The following is a 15,383-nucleotide window of genomic DNA, read 5'->3' as shown; positions in this document are numbered from 1 at the left end:
CGCGGGGATTCAAACCGCTGACCTTCTGATCGGCAAGTCCTAGGCTCTGTGGTTTAACCCTGCGTATAGGAGGCTCAGAACCTTCAGAGGCTGTTGGACTACAACTCCCATCATCCCTTGCCACTGGGCACGCTGGCTGGGGGCTGATGGGAGTCCCTGAACCCCAATCTTCCTTTCCAATGTTTCCGCTCCCACTCCCCCCATCCAGAAGACCCCCACAAGGACACGAGAGGCGCCTGCCTACCTCGAAAGATCTTTATTGTCCTATGAGCGAGGGACTCGAAGTAATTTTTATTTCACTCCAACATCAACAAGTCCCAACGTCGCCCCCACCCCCACCCCCTCCGATTTAGGTTAACAGTTCCACGTCCACATTCATGTTGCACAATAGAAAGAGTCTCTTCTCTTGAATTGCGCCTGTGTTGCATGGAGACGGGAGGAGAGAGCAGGAGGGAGGGAGAATGTGGGGGGGAGGAGCTTCTATACCTCACCACCACCCCCCACCCCGTCCCCCAGGAAAACAGGAAGAAACCAGTGGTCTCGATGCAAACTCACACTGAAGTTACAACAGCATGGCGATGGAGGCCCCCACCTGGGACTCCTCGGGCCTGTCAAATGTGGAGACACCCCCCCCCCGTCATAATAATGGGATGGTGGGGTTGGGAATGGCAACATCTCCCCCCGGACACTCACACACGCCGGTCCCTTCGCGCGCACACATGCTTTCCTCACGAGGTGAGAGCATTGTAGCCTGCGCATGGTAGAGTCTAAGGAGCATCAGGAAGCCTGGAAAAAGGGTGTGTGTCCCACCCCTTGACATAACCTGCAGCAATGCAGGAGCCACAACTAAATGTCCCTGGCAGGAGGCCATTTGAAGGCTGGAAGAAGCCCTGACTCCTTAAGATTTTGGGAGAGGCAGAACCACTACAGTCCAGAAAAGTCCTATCTCAGGAACATGGAACAATGGTTGGGATCCAGAATACTGGAAGAGGCAGGAAGAAAGCAAATGTGTTTCTTCCTAAACTTTTTTATAGAATCGTAGAGTCTGAAGGGACCACAAGGGTCACCTAATCCAACCCACCCCCATAGCGCAGGGATCTTTTTCCCAACTGGGGTTCGAACTCATGAACCTAAGATTAAGAGTCTCATGCTCAACCTACTGAGCTACTCCAGGGTGTATCTACACAACAAGCTTGTTATTGGCTTTGCTGAGGCTCCCACCGTCCCTGGAGGATCGCAGCATTCCAGGAGTGCTCAGAATTAGCCCAAGCCTTATTAAAAGAAAAATTAAAATGGTGCTCCCGTCATTTGCTCAGAAAAGGGAGAACGAACTGTTAAGCCAGCCTAAATCTGTGGCTGTCCCAAGGTCGCACCCACACCAGATATGCAAAAACACCCTCCTGCCACCTTAAGCCATGTCTCCTTGCCCCCAAAGAATTCTGGGAACTGTAGTTTACTTAGGGTGCAGGGAACTGTAGCACCAAGGGGGTCTCCTAACAACTCTCAGCCCCCTTGACAAACAACAGTTCCTGAGATTCTTTGGTGGAAGTTCAAGGGCCGTTTTAACTGTGGGGTGGTGTTCCCAGCGTTCAAGGCAGATCCGTTAAAACGACTGGGTGTGACTAATTTAGGATTGAAAAACCAGTGCGCCTGCTCTTGAGTAGAGCATAGCTGGCCACAACACAGGGTGCAGACAGGGCCCACGACCACAGGAGACAGGCGTGAATGACTGTATGGAAAATGTGCGCCTGGGCCCTCCATTGCAAGCCCGGACATGTCAGCCAAGTCCTGTCTTGGTTTATGGCCTAAGTCCAATATCCTTTTCCACCTTCCAGCATCCTCAGCAGCCCTGAACTACCGAATGATGGCTACGTCCCTAGGAATTTTGCTTTCCACGTATGCAAGCCAACTCAGTAGGCGATAGCTTCCCTGCTAGCTACAGAGGCACCTGAGGGCCGCAGGCTAGTTTAGGGGGCCAGCTCTATGGCCCACACTCAAGCTCCGTCCTCCTCCCACCGCTCGCTCACTGCCCTGCCAGCTCAGACACTGCAAAGAGCAGCACTGCCAGGAGCCAAGGCACACATGCGCTTACAAAACGCTTCCTGGAGTGTGCGGCTGGGGCTGGTTGCTTTTCTGCTTTTCCTTGTTGAGCCAGCAAAGTTTTCCCATCAGGCTGTGCAGAGAACAGGCAACACAGCCAGTCACACAAGCAACCAAGGAAGCGTCACTGCCGGACAGCCAATCAGGAGGAACAGCTGAGTAGCGCTCCACCTCCAGCGCCCCCAACACCTGCCACCTCATTCTACCTAATGGGAGGACCGGCCCTGTCTGGTCCCAGGATTCCTGAAGCCGTTCAGTTACTCCTTTTTTTTTTGCGGTGGAGGTGTCCCCCCCTTCCACAATAACATTTGGTCCGTCGATTCTGCACAAAGCTTTTGATGGATGGATACCCAAAAGCGAGAGCATTCGCCTGCCCCGACAGCTTACTTTGGAAGCGAAGTACCGTCTCCCTGGATGAGACTCAAAGTCTGTCTAGTCTAGTATCCCGTTTCTGACAGCTGACCAGCGAGGCAGGAAGGCAAGAGCTCTCCCCATTTACCTGTCCCCAGCACCTGGCGTTCGAAGGCAATCCCCCATTTTTACGCGTTGGTTACATCCCAAGGCCTTTAACTGAAATTGCGTGTTTTGGGAACGCTGTTGAAAAAGCCTGTAAACACCATCTGAACTTCTGGAAAAAACCCTTTTAAAAAAAATAATGCACCAAACTTCACCACAATTGCTCCCTCCAAACCACCTCACTCAAACCCCCAACTTTCCACAGGCCTCCGAGGTCAAAGGCTCCTGAGATTGCTGGGCGCTATTTTTGCAACTATCGCACTCTTTAAAGGACGTTTTTGCCACTTCTGGGTTTGTGGCGAAGCTCGGGTGCCTTGATTGCACATAACCAGGGAGTTGCCTGAACTGTCCCTGAAGCCAGAGGCTACATTTAGGTAGCCAAGGAGCTGAGCCCACAAAGAAAGGTGTGCATGTGTGGTGTTGTTGTTTTAAACGGCAGGCAAAAAAAAACTGGGGTGGGTCAAGGCGCCTGGCCCTTTGATCTCTCCCTGTTACAAAAGCTGTTCAAAGGCACAGATCCTCAATTGGTGAAAAATGGGGCCACCCAACTCCCAGTCAGGCTTCAGAAGGGAATTCTCTAACCTGCCCCCCTTTTAGTGCATCTAAAGGCCAGGAGCAGTCAGTCTCCTGTAACTACAATGCCAGAAAGAGCTGCAGGCCTCCTGACACCCTGAGTGTGATGCTTAGCCCTCGTGATCATGGAGGGGCTCAGTGGTGCAGAGTAAAAAAGCAAAACTTAAGGGGAGAAGTGATGTCAAGGCTTCTAAAGCAGCCCAAACATAGGGGTTCACACACCCCATGTTGCTCTTGGTCTCTCCTCTCTCCCTCAGCCCCAGAAACGGCCTGCTTCAAAGCCAGACACCCCTTCCTCTGTGTCCCGTCCCCCACTTCCTTCCATTCTCAGAAAACTTGTTGAACAACCACGTTCTAAGAAAAAGAAGAAGGGCATTTTGTTTTGAAGCAATGGGTTGTGCAAAACAAGCCAGCCTTTGCACAACTGGCTCCGTTTGCACACACGTGCGCGTGCACACACTCACACACACACACTCACACACAAAAAGGGTCCTTCGTTTCCCCATTCCCCAAATAACTTAGAGGGGGTTGGAAATGGGTGGGCCAAATCAACCTACAGCCCGTTTTTTGTTTTTGATTTTTTTGCAGGGGCACTCAGGTAATAAGGGAACAAGCCAGGGCGGAGGCTTTTGGGTTGCTTTTCCATTTCATCTTCCCACCCGGTGGGGCTCCTCTCTCTCTGGGGTCACAGCGGAGTCCCCGAGGCCCTCCCTGCGGGGCCCGGCCTCTGCCCGTTGCGGTGGCAGCCCTCCCCGCCGTGCACGATCAGCACGGGGAAGTAGAGCGCGTCCTGGTAGCAGGGGGGGCTCTCGAGGGGCTCCGTCTCGATGCTGCTGCCCACATGGCTGCCGCTCAGGCTGCGCAGGATCCCCCCGCAGCGCCGGGCTCCGCTCAGCGAGAAGCGGCTGCAGCTGAAGGGCAGCCGGGCGTAGAGGGCCCGGGTGCCACGCGAGGGCAAGGAGTTGCTGCTGACAGTCCGGCGGCAGCGCTGGCAGCTGCGCAGGTAGGCGGCCCCGGCCACCACGGTGGAGTCCATGAGAACGGCCTCCGAGTAGCTGGGCACCAGCTGCTGGTTGGAGCGGATGTGCCACTCCAGCTCGGTCATGTCCACCGTGTTGACGCGGGAGATGCGCCGGACGTAGCCGCCCACCGCGTCCAGCGGGCTGGGCCCGTCGTCCGCCCCAAAGAGTTTCTCCACGTGGTAGTGGACGTTGGCGGTGCGGTACTCCGCCAGCACCCGCAAGGGCCAGGAGAGGAGGAGGAAGGAGGCCAGCCAGAAGACCCACCGGCGGGTGTACCAGGGCGGACGCCCGGGGTCGGGGAAAACCATCATGTGCTCCTTGAAGTCCACGTTCTTGAGGTGCATGCCCTCGCGGGCCTCCATGTAGTCGTCCAGGCCTTCGTTCTCGCCGAAGAAGCGGGCCCGCTGGGTGAGGTAGGCCGCCTCGGCCTCCCCCGTGGCGAAGCTGAAGCACTTGGTGAAGCGCAGCTTGGTGACGGGGTAATCTGAGAGGCCCAGCAGCTCCTTGGAGACGTCCTTGACGCCGTGGCCGGCGTAGTCAAACTCGGTCTCAGCCACGTGGGTGTTGACGCGCTCGTGGTAGACCTGCGTGGTGGTGTAGGCGTCGCCGTTGCGGTAGCGGGTGACCTGCCGCGTGCGGCGGATGTAGTGGTAGCTGATGGCCTTCCACCAGATGCAAGGCGTGGCCTGCTGCATGCGCTGCACCTTCTCGTAGACGCTGGCCGTGTCCACGCGGTACTGCATCTGGCCCTTGGCGAAGCGGTGCCAGCACTCCACCAGGTAGACCACGTACAGCATCCCCAGGAAGGCCAGGGGGATGTAGATGTAGCCGTTGGAGCACGGGCTGTCGTGGTAGACCAGGGAGGCGTCGCGGTAGGAGTCGACGTAGTTCAGGCGTGTCACCGTCGAGAGGCGGCACCAGGCCATGACGCCAAAGCAGCCGTACATCAGCAGCGTCAGCACCAGGCATTTCCAGTGGGACTCACGGCAGAGGGAGCTGCTCAGAGATTGCTTGAGGGGGCGCTGCTGCTCAGAGAGAGAGACAGAGAAAAACAAAATGGTAGGTTAGTGTCGTGGGCTGGCCGGCCGTAGAGGAATGGTGGAGGAACCCCAATACCTCAAGGACCGCCTCTTTCCATATGAACCTACCCGGACCCTGAGATCACCTTATCAGGCCCTCCTTCGTGTGGCCCCTCCTTGAGACGTCTGGAGGGTGGCAACATGAGAACTGGCCTTCTCTGCAGTGGCTCCCCAAAGAAGTTCGCCTCCATCATACCTTTAGGCGCCAGGCAAAAATGTTCCTTTTTAATCAGGCCTTTGGTTGATCCGATTAACATCCTATGCCCTTTTAAAATGTGCTTTTGAGGGGGGGGGGCTATTGGGTTGTTGTTTTTATTCCTGTTAGGTATCTTGTGGTTTTATATCTTGATTTTATTCTGTGAAGCGCCCTGAGACCCCCAGGTATAGGGCAGTATATAAATTCAATAAACAACAACAACAACAACCAGCTGGGGAACCACTCAGGGGAGAAGGCTCAGAGCTCAGGGAATAGTTGTGGGTCAGAGGGAGAAGACTGTGGGGAAGAGGTGTCAGATGGTGAAGAGGCAGCAGGGTTTAATGAGTGGGGAGAGACTGTGGCAGTCCAGAGTCAGAGTCAGAAGCTGGAGAAGGGAGGCCAAGAAGCAGATGGGTGAGGCTTGTGAAGAGTCACGGGTGTCTCCCACTCCTGCTGCAACAACCTCCCCCCCCGTCCCCCCCGGAAGAGGAAAGACAGGCACAAAGGCGCAGTTTCTGATAGCTTGGGGGGAAACCATGGAGAGAGGAGAAGACATAGCTGGCTGTGGGGATGCAGGGACCTCTCCGCAACTGATCCATGGGAGCAACTCCTAGGACCAGAAGAGGTATGAAGAGAAAGGAGCAGAGACAGGCAAGTAGGCTGAGTATCAGGTGGCTTGGGAAGGACGGAGAGGAGATTTAGGCAGCTGTGGGAAGGCAGGGATCCTCAGCCTCTGCAACTGCCTCATAGGGGCAAGGCCTACCAAAAAGAGTTGCTGTGCTCAGTAGGCTCAGCTGCCCTGAGCAGGCCTTGTTTCTGCTAATAAAGAGTTAAATTTGTGTACCCTTGTGTGATTTATTGCTGGCTGGCTCCCTGACAGCTAGATATTCCAGACTCTGTCCCTGAATACCCAGGTTCTGTTAAAAACAGCATATACAACGCAAGTCGCTAGTCCTCCTGCTGGTGCCCACTGGGACTGGTAGGGTGGAAGGCAGGGAGCCCAACAGTAGGGGGAGCCAGAGAGCCAGTGAAAGCCACAGCCAATGAATTCCAGCTCCTTCCACATCCTCCTCCTCCTCCTCCCTGCTGAGTTCTCCAAGGGGCAACAGTGAGACTAAGGAGGAGGAGGAGGACAGGCAAAGTCATCCCTCTAGACTGGCTGGAAGTAAGAAGGCAGGCAGAGCTCAGGGGCGCCGACTTATAAAAAATATTGGGGGAGCCCATGAATAATAAATAATGAATAATAAATGAAAGCTCATGAATAATGAATAAGCTCATGAATATGCAAATAAAGTGGCGCCGCCTCCTCGTGAGCGAATAGGGGAGAGCGTGCTGCGCCTATTAATCAGCTCCGAAGGAAATTGGGTGGAGCTTTTGCTCGGGAGGGAGGGCAGGAGGCATGCAGGCAGCCCGACCCTGTGCATTTTGGGCTGGGGGAGGGGCGGCGATGGCGCTCTGCTGGAGGGGCGCCTGAGATTATTGGGGGGCAGAGCCCCCCCAAACGAATTTTTGAGGGGGCTCGGGCCCCCTCAGGCCCCATGGAGTCGGCGCCTATGGCAGAGCTTAATGGGGGAGTGCCCCAGTTGCCCTACTAGACCAGCCTGGAAAGTACTGGTATATGGAAGAAAGCATATTGGCAGGATTCTGACCATCTGATCGTTAAGAGAAACAAGTTTCTCCCGCTTTCCTGCATCCTGGCAGCTATGATGAATGACAGGCCTGGCCACATCTTGCTGTTGCCGTTCTCAGGACTACTAGACACATCAAGGAACACAGCACATGACTTGGATTTAGGCTGTTTAGCCAACACTGGAGGGGAGCAGTCTTTTTAGGGACATTAATAAGAACGCTGTTGCTACATCAGATCCAAAGGGTCTAACCCAGTACAGTGGTACCTCAGGTTACATACGCTTCAGGTTACATACGCTTCAGGTTACAGACTCCGCTAACCCAGAAATATTACCTCAGGTTAAGAACTTTGCTTCAGGATGAGAACAAAAATCGTGCTCCAGCAGCGCGGCGGCAGCAGGAGGCCCCATCAGTTAAAGTGGTGCTTCAGGTTAAGAGCAGTTTCAGGTTAAGAACGGACCTCCGGAACGAATTAAGTACTTAACCCGAGGTACCACTGTACCCTGCTTCTTGTGGTGGACAGGTTGGTGTTTCTAGGAAACCAGCATGTCTTCCTTCCATTGGAAACCCTTTAGCATTGGGGGTAGACTGCTCCTGAGCATGGCGGCTCCATTCAGACCCCAACAAACTTCTGGACCTACAGGAACTGTACCATTGACTGGTTCTTGTCCCCACCCCTGGGTTTCACTGCAGCTACGCTGGTTCCATAGGGACGCGGGTGGCGATGTGGGTAAAACCTCAGCGCCTAGGACTTGCCGATCGTAGTCGGCGGTTCGAATCCCCGCGGCGGGGTGCGCTCCCGTTGCTCGGTCCCTGCTCCTGCCAACCTAGCAGTTCGAAAGCACCCCTAAGTGCAAGTAGATAAACAGGGACCGCTTTCTAGCGGGAAGGTAAACGGGGTTTCCGTGCGCTGCGCTGGTGCTGGCTCGCCAGCTGCAGCTTCGTCACGCTGGCCACATGACCCGGAAGTGTCTCCGGACAGCGCTGGCCCCCGGCCTCTTAAGCGAGATGAGCGCGCAACCCCAGAGTCGGACATGACTGGCCCGTACAGGCAGGGGTACCTTTACCCTGGTTCCAGGTTAGGAGAGCAGGGGTGTGTTTTCATTTTGTGTGTGGTCACTGCCCTCCTGGCACAGATCTGACACTGTGATCCTGGCACATGGATCACCTGGCTTAAAACTTTTCAACGAGGTTTACGGTTGGCCCATCTCCCTCGTGAACTGCGCCCTCTGTTGTGGGAAGCGATGCTCTGGGTTTATGTGCTAATAGTCGTTCTGCCTTGGACCAGCGCTGCCCACATCCTCCCACCCTGGTTTCCCATCCCAGGATGCAAAGGTTTTGGCAAAGGCTTCTGGGAAATGTGCCAAGAGCAAATGGTTATTAGGGTGGTCCCTGGGGGGGCAGGGAGAGGCATTGGGAAGGAGCTCGTCCATTTGCAGTCCTGCACTCAGAGAGCAGGAGGTAGAGAAGAGGAAGGAAAACACTCAATGAGAGTGTAAGAGGACTGCGGCTTGGTTGAACTAAAAAGCTTATGGAGTCCAGAATCCAGTTCCTCAGAGAAGTGTTAGAAACTCAGATCTATAAGCCAAAGGGCACCTTAAACCTTGGTTTGGTCTCCAAGATATGGTCAAGATTCTTTCTCCCCAACAATATTCGGACACTGACCCGAATCAAGATTTTTGAAAAAATGTTTTAGATACTTGAAATGCCAAATTTTTAGGTGCTCATGGGATCTAGGATACAAGGATCTTGCAGCACTGAAATACAGGTGCCCCTGAAAGCTGTGGGGGGCTTAGCCCAGGAATCGCCAACCCAGCACCACCAAAGGCTCAGAGCTCCCATTTCATTTCATTCTTTCTTTAAAAATCTCTAGCTCTCCTGGAAAGCACAAAATGTGGCAAAATGTGCAGGCAACCTTCTAAGCGATTTATGTGAAGTGAGATTGCGTTGCAGCTGCCTTGTATATTTCTCCTGGCGCTGAAGACTGTGCTCCCTGTTGCTGTTAGGCAGAAGCAGCGCCAGGTCCTGTGTGTGTGTGTAATCAATACTGTGTGATCTTCACAATCAGGGCCAGCAGGACGCTGCTGACATCCCGCAGGAAACGTAAGGTTGCCAGAGGTGGCCGTCTCTCCAAGTTCATGTTATGTTGTGCTCCCTGCGGCAGCCATTTTGTGTTACGCCACACCCACACCCACAGAGCTATTGATTTGTGACTGGTGCCACCAGCAACCTCTCAAAATTCAAAATGTGCCCACTGGGCACAAAATGTTGGCAATCCTTGGCTTCACCCATCAAGACACCAGCAGAAAGAGAGCCTGCTGAATCAGTCCAGTGGCCTAATTAGTCCAGCATCCTGTTCTCACAGTGTCCATCCAAGATGGCGGCCATCACTGCCTCCTGGAGGAGAGAAGCCATCAAGACCCCCCCTTCCTGCCTGGCAGGACTAACGTCTAGCCTTCACTGTCATAATAGATCATAGCCACTTCTTTATGTCTTTTTCTAGTTTGAGAGCCAGTGTGGTGTAGTGGTTAAGAGCGGTAGTCTCGTAATCTGGGGAACTGGGTTCGCTTCCCCGCTCCTCCACATGCAGCTGCTGGGTGACCTTGGGCCAGTCACACTTCTTTGAAGTCTCTCAGCCCCACTCACCTCACAGAGTGTTTGTTGTGGGAGAGGAAGGGAAAGGAGAATGTTAGCCACTTTGAGACTCCTTAGGGTAGTGATAAAGCGGGATATCAAATCCAAACTCTTATAATAGATCAGAGGAGGAAGGACAGTGTTTCCTAAACTTGGGTCTTCTGCAGTTTTTGAACTACAGCTCCCATCATCCCTGACCACTGGTCCTGCTAGCTAGGGATGATGGGAGTTGTAGTCCGACAACAGCTGGAGACCCACGTTTGGGAAACCCTGCTCCAGATGATGCTGGACTCCAACTCCCATCATTCCTGACCATTGGCCATGCTGGCTGGGACTGATGGGAGTTCTTGTTGGACTCTAAGATCCAAAGGGCCACTGGTCCACCCCATACCAGACAGGAGGATCCACTGGGCCAATGTGGCAGAATGGGCTTTGCCTTATATTCTACTGGGGCTCAGAACAACTGTCATCTCAGCACAGGGAGGGAAAACAGTTGGTGCCACCGCTTGGCAGGATCAGGCTGATACGGGGGGTGAAGGGCACTGGAATTGGCAGACAGGAAAGAGGCAGCTCAAGAAGAGGGGCCATGAAGGACCTTGAAAGATGTAAGGTGAAGAGTCGGAGGCTAGAAGGCTAGCAATATCCTGTCGCTTTCAATTGTCCTGACTTCCCCAAATCTTGGGAACTGCAGTTTGCTAAGGGTGCCGAGTGCTGTTTGGAGACCCCTGTTCCTTGCACACAGAGACAATTCCCAGAGTGACTTAGCAGCCAATCTTCACAGAGCCACAATTCCCAGAGCACCCTGGGCAGATGAACTGGCCATTAATTCACTCTGGGAATTTGGTCCTGTGAGGAACAGGGGTGTCTGTTAACCACTGCTGTTCCAAGGGTAGTTACACAATATATCCTTCTTCCCAGGGAACTCTGGGAACTGGAGCTCTGTGAGGGGAATAGGGGTTTCCAAACAACTGTCAGCACCCTTAACAAACTTCACTTCCCAGGATTCTTTGGGGGCTGTTTAAAGTAGTAGTATATTGCTTGAAGCGCAGGTGGGGCCTCTGAATGCCAGGTGATGAGAATCGTAAGCAGGGAGAGATGCTGTTGCAATTAAGGTCCGGCTTGCAGACTCGGGACACCTGGCTGACCATTGCGAGGAACAGGACGCTGGACTAGATGGGCCATTGGCCTGATACAAGGGGCTCTTATTATGTTCTATGAGCAAATCCATTAGACGTCTCACCAAAAACATTCTCCTTCCCATTTCAGCTCCCTGTACTTTAAATATTGCCTCTGTTATTGATGAGGGCGGTGGGGGACTCCAATAAGCTCGCTTCTGTGTGGATTCTAGCAGCCACCAAGTATCAGGCTGTACTGCAGGAGCTACCTTGTCCTCCTGGCCTGGATGTTACCATCAGTTCCGTGCCTGGATCCGACTGGTGGGCTCTGTTTATCAAGACCAAGAAACCCAGAAATGCTGCTAGCACCAGCTAGGGCTCTCAACTGCGTTTTAAAACATGTAACTTGTGCACTTGTGTTTAAGCTTGCTTTATCCTCCTCCCTCCCCATTCCTTTTTCCTTGTGTGTCATGTCTCTTCAGATTAAAAAGCTTGAGGGCAGGGATCGTCTCTGAATGACTTTTGCAAGCCTCTATCAGAAAGCCTTTTTTTTCGCAAAAGGGCGGGGTATAAACCCCTCCTGTAAGTAAACAAACAATAAATACGTGTGCGTGGGGATATTGATCTGGGGAGCTTTGGAGGAAGGAAGCGGGGCAGGTTTGTCCTCCAGATAAATCTGAATTTTCTCTGATCAGCTAAAGGAGAAACTGTTCCCATTTATCTCTCTCCTCTTGCCACAAGACACCTAACACCAGCTTTTTCTGCAGGCTTAGGAGAGAAATGGTGGAAAGGTTGCACCATCATCAACTCCCAATGGTGCGCAATCATCTCCAAAAATACAGCCTTTCCTCCCCCTTTTTTCATTATTTCTCTTCCACCTGCAAGGCTTGGTGGCAGGCTTTTCTCCTCCTCGCCATTGGACGCCCCTCACATTAAAAACCCCACCAAGCCACCACCCCTCCCTCGTCTTTGCCTGCTCGCTTTGTCTCCCACCCCCGACAACTCCCCTTTCTTCAGAGACAATCCCTCCATCATCCCCATCAGGAGTCGCTGCCACCAGCAGGAAAAAAAAGAGAGAGAGAGCGAGCAGCAAAGCGGAGAGAAGGACGTTGCCTGCTTCTGGTGCAATGCAGAACTTCGTGCGGGCGGACGTTTCCCCCCACCCCACCCGCCACGACCCCCTCCCCCAACGCCGGTAGCAAAACACACACCCCTTTCTTTGCAGATCCATAAAGGCTTCCTCTAGCCCTAACCGATTTCTCTCCCTCCATCCCAGAGCTCGGAATCCCCCGCGAAAACCCGCCACCGTCACCCCTTTCTGGACGCGCACAACACACAACTCCAAATCACAACGCGGCAAAAAAAATCCCTGCGATGCTGCCGAGAGTGGTGATGGTGGGGGCGAGGAATTGGGGGGAGGGTCTCCTATGGTGATGATGGGACAAATGAAGCCCTGCTCGCGCCGTCCCCTCTACCCGCTCCCCCCCGTCCCCGTTTATTTTTAACCCCCGTCTGGCTATTAATAAGACACAAAGCAGCACGTGTTCCCTGCAGCAAAACCGCCGTTGTCTCCCTTCCCCCCCCACCCAAAAAACCCACCCCCACGCAGCCTCGCCCACCATCGGGGGTGGGGGGTGGGGTAAGTGGGCCGAAGCTCCGAGAATCGGGCCCCGATCCAGGAGTCTCGACCACCTGCCCCACCCCGCTTTTCCCGGAGTTTGGAGAAGCCCCCCCGGGGTCTCCAAATCGGTGCGCCCAGGGCGCAGCGGAAAGCGCGCCTTTCTCTGGCTCCGGGCTTCGGGGGCTGGCCGGCCTTACCTCTTCCCGAGGGGGTCCCCCCGCGGGGGTGAGCGTGGGGAGCTCCCCCGCCCCCGGTTGCTGCGCCCCCTCTTCTTCTGCCAAGCCTGGCATGGTTCACGCGTGGCGCCGCCAGCAGGCGCCCCGGCCGCATGTTAGGGGCGGGCGAGGGGCTCCGCGGCCCCGGGGCAGGAGCGGCGCCGCCTCGCCCAGTCTCTGCAGCGGGGCATGGAGACGGCCGCCTCGCCTGCTTGCTTGCCTGCCTGCCTGCCTGGCGCGCACCTTCCCCGGGCTCTCCGCTCGCCGCCCGCGCGCTCAGCTCCGGCTCCGCCCTCCTCCTAGCGGCTGGAAGGGAGCCCGCACCGAGCCAGGGCCGCCTTCCCCGCGCTGGGCCACCCCCGCCCGAGGCCCAAGCCAGGGGCCACACGCGGCCTCCGCCTCAGCGCCTCCCGGAGCTCTCCCGCCGCTTCGCCCCAATCCTCCATCTCTTCCTTGGGGGCATGACTAAGCACTGTCTAGATGCCCACGTGTTTGCCCCGTGATTCGCGCGGTCAAGGGTTCTGGCCTGCTGCTCGTCTGAACGCAGCACACGCGACTCCGGAGAGCGCCTCTTCCTGCTCCTCCTCTCCTATCTTATGTTCACGTCACTTCGGAAGGCGCCTTGCTTTTGCTTTAAGAGGAGTCCTGCAGACTTTTCGCAGTTCTATGCACCTTGGCATTATACGGTGGTCCTTTTCGGTAAGGCCGAGAGGCGGGTGGTCTTCTTGTCATCTGGGCAGCCCAGGACCTCCAGACACAAGTGCCCAGGCTTGAACCCCGGGGTGGTCACTTCAGTGCTGCTAACGCAGTGGCTTGACTTCACCCCTGGAGGCGCACAGGGATGCGAACAAAATAAACCAGCAGGCCCCGTTTAGTCCAGCATGATGAGCGCCGCAACCCGAGTCGGTCACGACTGGACCTAACGGTCAGGGGTCCCTTTACCTTTACCTTTTACCTGTTCTCACAGTGGCCAAGCAGGTGCCTGGGGGAAACCAGCGCGCAGGATTTGACTAAAAGGGAACTCTCCCCCGTTGCAGATCCCAGCCGCTCCTATTCAGAGCACAGCGCGGCCATCCTGGTTACTAGCCGTGATACCAATGAATTTGTTTGATAATCTTTTGAAAGCAGTCCAAGTTAGTGGAGCCCTGCTCCACCAACCTCAATCCGCCTTGAGTCAGCTCCCTCCTGCCTGCCTTTTTACTTACATCCAGCCCAGAAGGGGGGTGGCCTTGCCTATCAGCTCCCTCCCCCTAAGTTTCAGTGTTGCCTCTTGCAGAACTCAGCAAAAAGGAGGAGGAGGAGGAGGATGGGGACAAAACTAGAATGACTTGGCTCTGCCTGCCATTTCTTTGGCGCCACCTACTGTTAGCCTCCCTGCCTTCTGCCCAATGATCACCAGCCTCCGCAGGAGTTGGCAGTCAGCCCTTCTGAGGCTAATGGACCTTATTCCTAAGCAAGGAGGTCATAGGATTGCAATCTCAGCTTCCTGGCACTTATCAAGCCCCTGGAGGCATCAGTTGATGTATATATAATATGTGTGGACCAGATCCAAGTGATGTCGAAACTAGAAAACAGGGATGGGAAAGCTGGGAAGCCTCCAAGTTCTGCTTGACTCCAACCCCCCTCAGCCCCAGCCATAGCCAGTGATCAGGTTGTTGAGGGCTGGAGTCCATCTGTGACCTAGATGTTTCTCTAGTCTAGCTGTGTTGCCCTAAAACACTCTTTTGCCTTCTCAAGGCACAATGAGTTTCAAGGATGTACACACCATAGGTTTAAATCGACCTCCTCACAAGTGAGAACTGTAGTATGTGAAGGGTGCTGGGAATTGTAGTTCTGTGAGAGGTAAACTACAGTTCCCATTATTATTTGAGGGAAGTCATGTGCCTACTTCACTCATATAATCCAGGTTATATTTGCTCCCTTTATCGATTCAGGGCTTCATATTATCCAGTTTTCGAGGTGGGTTCTCTCCATCGTCACCCACAGAAAAAGCACACAGAGACCACCTGGGTACAAGATGAGAAATTTGCAAATAGATTCTTACATGGATCCAACATGGTATCTTCCTGAGGCTTGCTGGTGGGAATATTTTTAGTCAGGCTGCAATTATTTAGTATCAGCCTTTCATTGCCCAGAAAGTCTAAAAACACACACACAAAAACCCAAAAAAATCAGTGCAGTTTTTAAACCAGCAGCTAAAATCAGAGCAGCTTTGAAAGTTCAGCCTGCCATCTTGATTTGAAATGGCATCCATTCGTATCCAAACAAGGACAAAAACCTGCTCCTTGATCTCATGGGAAATTTGGTTAAAATCAGTGCAGCTTTGAAAAGTTCTCTCTGCCATCTTCATTCAAAATGGCTGGTGGGGGAGATGGGAATTGGAGTCGAAGAACACCTGCAGGGCCCATCCCTGATATGGATGCCACTAGGGAGGGGGTGAGGTGAGCTTCCCTTGGGAGAGTCCCAGAGCCTGGGTGCAGCCATTGAAGAGGACCTCTTCCTGGTCATAGAACTGCAGAGTTGGAAGGGATCCCAAGGGCCATGTAGTCGAACCCCCTGGCCCTAAGCAAGAAGACTTCAGGGGCCATTCTGCCACACAGGAGAAGGGCCCTCTTACAATGCTCCCAGTAGGCAGGCTGGTTCATATTGTTGCACGCCAACCCATTCTCCGAGTCGTGCGAGA

General features: G+C 54.2%; 1 protein-coding gene across 1 annotated transcript; it reads right to left on the bottom strand.

The window, feature by feature from the left end:
* Nucleotides 1-240: 240 nt before the first annotated feature.
* Nucleotides 241-13,394, bottom strand: TMEM151A (transmembrane protein 151A). The gene is made up of 2 exons (XM_082202329.1): nucleotides 12,683-13,394; nucleotides 241-5,236 (listed from the first exon to the last, which is right to left on the bottom strand). Exons 1-2 carry the CDS (start codon nucleotides 12,773-12,775, stop codon nucleotides 3,875-3,877), a joined length of 1,455 nt encoding a protein of 484 aa, XP_082058455.1. The 5' UTR covers nucleotides 12,776-13,394; the 3' UTR covers nucleotides 241-3,874.
* Nucleotides 13,395-15,383: the final 1,989 nt, after the last annotated feature.

Source organism: Podarcis vaucheri, assembly GCF_965113315.1.
Source record: "Podarcis vaucheri genome assembly, chromosome: 16".
Classification (NCBI taxonomy): Eukaryota; Metazoa; Chordata; class Lepidosauria; order Squamata; family Lacertidae; genus Podarcis; species Podarcis vaucheri.
Note: the sequence above shows the minus strand (reverse complement) of the source record. Positions and strands in the feature narration are given on the sequence as shown.

Bases quoted from the DNA above. Each gene is read 5' to 3' on its own strand.
- TMEM151A (XM_082202329.1), bottom strand. From the start codon at position 12,775: ATGCCAGGCTTGGCAGAAGAAGAGGGGGCGCAGCAACCGGGGGCGGGG. The intron at 5,237-12,682 runs GTAAGGCCGGCC...CTCTCTGAGCAG, and splicing joins GGGGACCCCCTCGGGAAGAG to CAGCGCCCCCTCAAGCAATC.